At 31.0% G+C, this 9,743-nt stretch overlaps 1 protein-coding gene across 1 annotated transcript in view; it reads right to left on the bottom strand.

Annotated features, from left to right (window-relative positions):
* Positions 1-68: 68 nt before the first annotated feature.
* LOC108578161 (lysosome-associated membrane glycoprotein 1-like) overlaps positions 69-9,743 on the bottom strand; it is a 12,367-nt gene continuing 2,692 nt past the window's right edge. The window contains exons 2-5 of the mRNA XM_017941442.1: positions 3,231-3,688; positions 2,004-2,220; positions 982-1,173; positions 69-208 (exon numbers count right to left, since the gene is read on the bottom strand). Of these exons, the coding sequence (XP_017796931.1) occupies positions 69-208; positions 982-1,173; positions 2,004-2,220; positions 3,231-3,688 (1,007 nt within the window). The remainder of the gene's footprint in view (positions 209-981; positions 1,174-2,003; positions 2,221-3,230; positions 3,689-9,743) is intronic.

The raw sequence follows: 9,743 nt of genomic DNA on the forward strand, positions 1-9,743 counted from the left end.
CCATTTAATTTTTAAAAAAAAAAAAAAAAAAAAAAAAAGAAAAACTGAAAATGAAAATATTCTTAAAGTTACATGCTACGGTAACCATGATTTTGATTTCGTCGACGACCAATTGTGTATGCAATCAACACGAATACCACTAATATTGATAGTATACAGCCTACTGCTATTGGTACGACATCCGGTGTGTTAAAAGCACAATCTTGAGCTGAAAAATAATAACGCATAATTAGAATTAACGAATATTGATAATTATAAGGATATTAATAAAAAAAAAGATTATACATTATTTTCTTTGTATTTTGAATTAATTTAAGAAAATTTAATAAAATTCAATTTATATCGCGGTGTTAAGGATCATTCGTCGTGTTTTATATTCCTTTATTTGTATGCAAATACAATAATATAGGATGATAAAAAAAAGGGGTTCATAACTTCTACGATAGATAGTACTCGCCAAAAGATGAAAAAAAATCCTAATAGACATAGATTGAAAAATTAATGTTTTCAAAGTTATATATAATTTTTTGTTTCAATTAAAGCGACTGACTTTCTCGCTTCGAGAGTTATCGTACTGTATGGAGACTTTTATTCTTTATCTAATCTAAAATTAAAAGAGGATTGAGAAATTTCACGGCAGCTGTTATATATGAGACTCTCTATGTATCAAATAAAATGCCTTCAAGAACTAACATATAAAAATTTCATTTTCTTATTACCATTAAAAACACTATACAAAAATTATAAATGTCTTTATCTATGTTACTGAACATGTGGAATCGCGAAACCCTCCGACCCATTATGGATGAAATCTAGGAATAGATTTCAAATAGATAAATATCAAAACCCAGAAAGATTACGGTAACAATATGTGTAAAGGCACAAGGCTCTCTAACAGGAAGGTTCCGAAAATCTATGATTTCGAGTCCCATCACCCGGGCCTTCCTTTTTCCTCGATTTCTACAAACATATAATACTTACCTAAACCAAACACAGCAGAATTATCAGCCTTGAATGCTACGAATTCAAGATCCCATAGAATTACGTATCCAGATGTTTCATTAGTGTTATTTTGTTTCAAATCGAGTTTTTGCTGCCTCAGGCATTTATAGGCATAGGATACTCCAACCTCAAAATATGATTTAGTTTCATTCACTAGTACCAGCGATTGGTCTATAAAAAAAAGAAAAAACACAATTATGTGATAGAATGTAACATACAAAGTCAAGTTTCAATAAATGCTACTGATTAAATTATAAGGAATTAAACAAGGATATATCAAATTGCACACAATATTATTATAGTAACTAATTTCTCATTTTTAAATGATTATGGGATCAGATTATGAGAAATATGCAACTTCTTCGTGATAAAGAAAATAAAAAAAATATCTTTTACTGTTTTACAAACTAATTATTCATCTTTATAGTATGTGTCCACAATTATAAAAGTGACCTCCTAGGTCAGAAATCAAACAGATAAAAGAAATAAAGAAATAAAAAAAAAAGAAATACAGAGAAAAACAAAATCCTCTAAATAGTTTCGTATTTTGGTCGTTCTGTTAAACAAAATTTATTTCTTTCTTTTTTTTACGTCGTTATTTCTTCATAACATGATAGTATGTAGACGAGTGATATATTGAAAAAAAGACATATGCAATTGTAAATTCAAACTTTTTCTCTAAATCACAAAATAAAATTATCAAAGTCTTTCACTTGATTTACAGAAAGCACGAAATACCTATGTTTATAATTTAGATTTTTGAACACTTTCACACAAAGGACACGTTTTGATATATTTGATATTTTATCTTTTTTGCAGAAAAGGAAACGGCTAAACACAACCATACGTTTTACAGAGATCTTAGTGTTTGTAAAATGTGTATTGCACTGACTCACGACTAACCGCATAAAAACTTTTCGTCTTTTGCGCTTAAACACAACTGAATCGCAAGTCGAAGTATTATTTTCAGTACCGTAATATATAATAACAAAATTACTTACTTCTGTTTGGAAAATCTGTTGCTTGAAGAGTAAGCTCCAAATGATGTAGAGAATAATGCTTCTCAGTTGCATTTTTCATGAAATGCATAGTCATACTGGCATTAGTTACATTTGTATCGGACCAGGTGAGTGTCAAATTTTGTTCGGTCTCGCCACAATTTCCACTTACATTCACAGTTCTGTTGCCTGCTGGTAGATTGAATGTTTTAAAGGATGGCTGAAAAATTAATTTTGTATTATTTTAGCATTGCTGTAGCCTTAAAAGAATATGCCACTCTGATACATTTGAAAAAAGGGAAAAGTTTGGGAATCTTTTTCATAAGTAATTACTAAATGAAAAGTTTCCTTTTTTCAGAGGATATAAATGTAACTTTCAGCTTCTTCTTCAATTTGTAAGAAGTAAAAATGTTACAAAACGTAGGAGTTATTGCGAAACTTCTTCTGCTAGAACATCAATTGCTGGTCGCCATTCGTCAGCAAGGATTGGAACATCTGAAATAAAATTTCTTTTTTATTTACAAATAAAAATGTATTACCTACAATGTAGTCTATATGATCTTTTTCGATATCTCAATTATTTAATTTTTTGAAAACGTTTGAAGTTGATTTTTCTTTTTGGAAAAGTGGTTTTTCCTCTTCAAACTACCACTATTTCTATAATAATTACAATTTTTGAAAAATCGTACGCTACATTATAGATAATATATTGTTATTTATAAATCGAAAAGAATGTTTTATTTCAGACGTGCCAATCTTACCGGCGTTGACGACCAGCAATCGATGTTCTAGCACAAAAGGTTTCGCAATTAACAAATAAATTCTCCATTTTGTAAAATTTTTACTTTTTAAAAATTGAAGAAAACAGCTAAACCTATTCTTAGACGACTCAGGATGATGTACACCCTTAAATCTTCTAATTATGAGCATTTAAAAACATTAATTGTTATACTATAATATATTACAATGTATATGTTATAATATATAATGCTATATAAACACATTAATTCCATGCAAAAATTTCCAATATTTAATATGATAACACTAAGTGCTGCCATACCAATACAATTTGTTCTTAAACTTCTGATTTTAGCACTATTTTTACATAAAATTTTGTCTATGACTTTGAAATTTCTAAATAAAATTAAAATCATTGATCAAAACTCCATTTTAATAATATGCTTTATTTTAATTTTAGCTTATATAAATGAATTGTCTATTAATACAAACCATTTTAGTGGCATTCACATAAGAGACATTAAAAAATGCAGACATCTGTGCTATGATACAGATTTTATTTGTTCCATTAATTATCCATTTGCCAGGAGAAGAAGCCACCACAGCGGTGTTCACTGGAGCTTGCATAACTGCTGGTTCATTTGTCACATGTGGAATTTGTTCAGTAGATGTTTCAGTCATATTAATTAGAACAGTTGTAGTATCTGGTGGTATAACAGTAGAATGAATTGGAGTGATTGTAGAACTTTGAACAGAACTTGGACTAACTGCAATTTCTTCTGGCTTTGTTTTATTCTCGCCTAAGTCTACAGGAACTGGCACAACTTCTCCAGAAATTATCTTGCTGGAAGAATTTACTGCAAAATGTTGTTGAGGGACATTCTGTGCAGATGTCACATTTGTTGAAAGATTATCAGTCTTGCTAGACAAAACAGATTCTTGGACATCACCTGTTTCAAAAGTAGAACATTCTAATCAGATTAATTGATTATTCACATATTTATTTTCAAATTAACATGAGTTAAGTATATAAAAATATTCTGTTGCTTTTCTTTGCATGATTGTAGACTTATTTCTAATCAAGTTCCACTTCAATCCTGAATTTCTTCTGATTTATTGTAGGAATATAGAACTATAAAACATTTTCATTCTAAAAGAATTTGAATACTTCTACATGCAAAGTAAAGCTATAAAAATATTCAATCATAATTGCAACACCAGCAGACAAAGTGTCCATTTTAGATGGAAACGGTCGAATATGCCATAAGTAATTGATTTGTTTGGTATGGAATGAGACATTATAATAGTAGAAATAGAAGGTTCAACAGTAGGAGAGATTTTAAGGTCTACCTAATTTTTTTAAAGCAAGTGCTAGATTTTATTATTAGTAATATGATAGCATTTATTGAGGCATGTTCAACGACATAAACACAAGTGTTTGATGTTGCCCGTGGTAGTTACAAATTAACTTTCGAGCCTTATCGAATTTGCACGTGGTGTGCCGACTAAATTTACTATGTTCGTTTCTCGAAGGACCACCCCCGTGTTTCGGAGGACAAATAACTATTAACAATGACTATTTTCTTGACTAGATTCTGTCGATCGAGGGCTCGGACAATTTCCAAGACACCTCGGATACGAGCCTTCAGCGAGGGTGAGACACGCGGGTTGGTCAACTACAATTTTGAACTCGACAAGGAAGGTGGTTGAATCTAACGCGACTGGCAATCATTAGGTACCGAAACCTAACTAAGGTGACGCCCCCAAGTCAACGGTCACTCTCAAGTGCCCGTGCACCCTTCGACGCTAATGAAGCATGGTCAAATAGAAATCAAAGGACTAGAAAGCTAAAGTATGGCAAGCAGATGTGCACAATGGCCATAGAAAAAAAACATCGAAATTCAAAGTGAAAGTGAAATGCTCGATGGCATCCCAAGTTTATGACCGCTGCGAAAGACCAGGGAATTTCCAGACCGGCGTCTGGAAACGTAATAATTCTAACGACTTAACAACAAGTAAGAGACAGCCTTGAAGTGACAAGTCACCGATTTTGACGAAAATAGTATTAGGTAGTTCTGAAAAAATATTCCAAACATATTCGTTTTATTGGCAACTGTCATCCCACAAGTAATATCGCTTCTTATCTGGGTCGATGAAATTCTATACTGTGTTTATGCAACGTATGTATACAAAGTCTTTCGATACGCATTCGACAGAGCAATGTTTCTTCAGCTCAAATCAAATGTTAAAAGTGTTCAGGTCATTCTTTTTAACGTCAGAAACAATTTAAAAATGTATGTCACTTAGATCTATTTGTCGCATTGTATGTTTTATGAGTTTAATCGGCATCCGAAACAGAGTCACGATTCTTCTCTTTTTATATTATAAATGTTTGTTATTTTAATCATAATATATTTGTACAATTTTAAACAATATAATGCCTAGTGAAATAAAAAAATGTAATTTTTCTTACGTATGAAAAATTTACGCATGAAAAAATTGTCATGCGTGTGACTATCAAGCCAATTAAAGGACCAAAACATTGGCAATACAAACCACTTAAAATCAGCATTACATCAATTTATTAATTCAAAACATGACATTTTTTGAAAAAGAAATTAAACATTTGCCTAAAAGATAGGAAACGATATCCACAGACAACAGTCAATATATAACCACTAAAAGTATGTGTAAATATTATTATTTTTCTATTAAAAACTGGGCGTCCAAAATGGTATTACTTATGGCATGACCTAATACATTCAAGAAGTGAAAATTGGTATTAAATTAGGAGTAATAAACTTATTTGGTCTAATAGAGATTTTGTATTTTTAAACGATGAATTTATCTGCATAAGCAATTTGGAAACAGTCCATTTGTTTACATAATATATAAAAAATTATTATTTTTTCAATTTTTTTTGTTAAATGTTTATTCATCTAGCCTAGGTCTATTCAATTTACATAAATGCAAACCACTACATATGCAAGCCCCGTTTGGTAGATTTCTTAGACTTCAATCCGGAAGTGATGAGAAGTGTACGGGCTTCAATAATTGAGCCGTTTAATCTCGAAAGCGCAACCTTCATTTTGTTTTGTACAGAAGTGGTGTAAGTATATCTCCATCAGTTTCTCGATGGATGGTAAAGTAAGTAAAAACCACCCATTCGAATGACATCGACACTATATGCAAGAATGGTGTAAGTCAGTCTTTGGTGTGAGGTAAATGACATTGGGCTTCTGGATATCGAACAATAAGTGAGCGATGCATAAGAGCTTAACGTTATCGCTATCCACAAAGTTTCTGTGTCATGCTCATTATTATTTTCCGATTTAAATTCGTGACAATGTAAACCACGTTTTATATATTTTATTCATTTTTTTTAAATAATTTGTTTGATAATTAATAAAGCAGTAGAAACATGTCTACTTCAACAAACAGATCCCTTTTTTATTACATCTAATAATAATTATCTTCCTCATTTGCACGAAAATGATGTGTCAGAAAAATATTGAATAAAATGATTATACATATATCTTGATTTTTGGGACAAAATTGCATTATTAGCTTAAGGTATAACTATACAGTAGCTTACGTAAAAGAGATGTAACATTCTTTCATATTATTGAATTTTACAGAACTTTTACTTTATCCCTCATTATCCAGAAATCAACTTTTTTGACTTACACCACCACTTCGGGCATCTCTTGTTACGAAAGAATCGTTGGTTTACACCTTTATTTAACGTTAAATAACCTTGTACTGTAAGTCATTAAAACCGTGTTAAACATAACCTACTTTACTAGGATTAACAAAGTATAGTATACTATTTAAAAAAATATAGATGACTTTAAAATCTCCAACAACCCTCCACCCACAGAAAAAAATATTACTAGTATATTATGGCCACCTTGGTAAACCACAATTTTAGTAAATAAAGTTTTTTCGTATCTCTAAAAATAAGAGAAATACTACGAAGTTATTGCTCGCCCTGTATGAGCCATTTCACGTCAAATCGCACAGAATTGCGACCATAGTCACCGAAAAACTAAACTGTGTAGAATTTTAGCTTTCTAATTCAAACTGTTTTCGAACTATTCAACGTTAAAGTTTTGAAAAATTAGACAAAATCAGCCGACACATCATTACTGTACCTACAATATTTTGACTCTGTCTAAAGATAATGCTTTAATCTTGTGCTCATTTTAAAGCTAAAGAAATACTCTTTCCGAACATGTATATAAAATTTTATTTATTATTGGCAAACATAACAATAATCGCTGCTAAAGTTCCAGCTGCTGATTTCACGTTGTTCCCATCCATAGAACAATTGGAAAAAAATACCATTGGATTCCTTGAACTTTAGCCTGTAAAATAAGCTTTTCAAAATGATGGAAAGAATTCGGGAACATTGAAAAACAAAATAAATAAATAAAGTTTACCATGACGCACGTCGTTTGGCGCCGCGCAGACACCGTTGACTATGGACAGTGCCGCGCATGCGCACCGCATACAATGTATCACTTTTGCATTACAGATATGTATCTCGCGGGAACACTTCTGGAATTTGTCTTTATCGCTTATCGCAACGCGTGCAATAACGAATATTGTTCAGGAAAATAATGTACTATCACTCATAGATAGTCCTTTTTTTTTTTGGTGGGAACAGCGTCAAATCAGCAGTTGAAACTTTAGCAGCAATTATTATTATGTTTGCTAATAATAAATAATATTTTATATACATACATATTTGGAAAGAGCATTTCTTTAGCTCTAAAATGAGCCCATGATCAAAGCATTAACTTTAGACAAAGCTGAAATATTACGGTTAAAGTGATGACATGTCGGTTGATTTCGTCTAATTTTTCAAAATTTTAACATTAAATATCTCGAAAACCGTTCGAGGTAGAAAACTAAAATTTTACACAATTTAGTTTTTCTCGAATTTATCAACAAGTCCTGCGAGTTTGAAAAAATCGGTGACTATGACCGCAATTCTCTGCGATTTGATGTGGAATGGCTCGTATGTACATATGTACATATATTCAATACAGAGTTTTACACCAAATACAACGTTATTTTTACAATATACAGGGTGTGCCATAACTACTAGTGCAACCGTGAAAGGTGTGATTCTACATGAAAAAATAAACCGAAAACAGAATAAAATTTTTTCAAGAAACTTGAATCTAAAGATTCGCTACAAACTGTTGCTCCCGCTCATACTGTTATGTTGATAAACAGTGGTATGTTACATTTCGTAAAGGAATAGTCTACGCAGTAGATACTGTAAATTTTCTGCAACTAAAATGTAATTTTGCAATTAAAGCATCAAAATACCATATCATCAGTCCACGATTCTCTGATTTAAAGAGCAAGGATTTGTATGTGTTATCAAAGATGTTATTTTCAACAAATTGTTCAGTAGTGTAGATTTAAATTAAAGAAATTGTTAATAACTGTTTTATAGGTATTTTTCATGACATTGGCATCGCTAATTAGTATAAACATACAACCGAGAGAGAGTTAAATGCACGCGCACTCGATGAACATTTAAATTCAATTGTCTCGAAAATTGAGCTTCTTATTAAAAAATATTGTCCTATATTTTCAGATTATTTACTTATGTAGAATCACCCCCTTCACGATTATACCACAAGTTACAGAACATCCTGTATATATTTCATTAGACAGCGCATTTTGACTAAAATACTTCAATTGATACTATTCAATGCTGGGCAAAATTTTTCGAGTTTTTCTACCCTCTCTTTTAAGCCTTGGGGATAATTTGTTTGCATTACTTTAACAATTTTATGATATACATAACGCAGCCCCTTTTATGCCTAGTTTCTTGTTCAAATTTGTATATGATGTTACTTGTACGAAAACTTTAACAATTTATTGTGTGAAAACATCGCTTCAGCGACATACGGTTCTTTATTGTTACGAACAATTTAACAGCAACATTTTTAACAAATCTCTATCAATATTAAGGTGGAGATTCACTCCTGAAAGCCGTGTCATGATTAATTTTTGCACCCTGTACATTACTAACACAAAATAGTCCGATTGGAGCCACGTTTCGATTCATTTTTACCAGGAAGATCTTGTCAATCCATTAAAAACATTTTCCTTAAATTATAATTATAAAAATTTCATTTTTGTACATTGTACTAATGACTGATTGTTTATCGACTTCGACCATCGAGCACAGCTAGTGGAAGGATCGCTCTCTTGAGGCAGTTCCAAGAAATGGTGAGAATAACTCCGGAACATTTATCCAAGAATTACTATACTATATTACATGTATACATATACAGGGTGAGTCACCTAAAATTAGAACTTAAAATTTTTCCGTTGGTTTTAATAATACGAGAAAATATCAAGGAGATAAATATTTGTTAGGAAGAGGTAGATATTATAACAGAAGATTTTTTTCTCGTGGACATATTTTCTAGGCTTCTAAGTTTATTGACGTTTCCTTAAATAGAAAGACATATTTTTATTACTTAATATTGTAATCGAAAAGAATAGAAAAATTCATGCATGGATGGATTGATTCAGGGGGGTTGAATAACTTTCTGATGAGTAATTTTCATAAAACAATAATCTAATGTACAGAGATAACGAACATTTGGAGCACATTCTTTAAATAGATAAATATAAAACATATAACAATAACAAAAACATGTTTGCATGTCACTTGCAAACTAAAGACAATTTTCAATGGTACTGTAATGTTTAAAACAAAAAACTCATCTGTGGTATCATTAAAACCAATGGAGAAATTTAAGATTTTAATCTTAGGTGACTCACCCTACACATTAACTACATATATGCATATATGCATATGGTACAGTATAATACGATGACGAAGATTACGAAAAGAACAACTTAAAAAACATAAATCTTTCCTTATCATCAAAATTATCTGCATTTATTATATCTCATACAAAAACATGTACTTTTATTTGTTTTTACAAAATATTATAAATATTAATAATT

The sequence above is a fragment of the Habropoda laboriosa genome, unplaced genomic scaffold (assembly GCF_001263275.1).
Source record: "Habropoda laboriosa isolate 0110345459 unplaced genomic scaffold, ASM126327v1 scaffold1329, whole genome shotgun sequence".
NCBI classification, from domain to species: Eukaryota; Metazoa; Arthropoda; class Insecta; order Hymenoptera; family Apidae; genus Habropoda; species Habropoda laboriosa.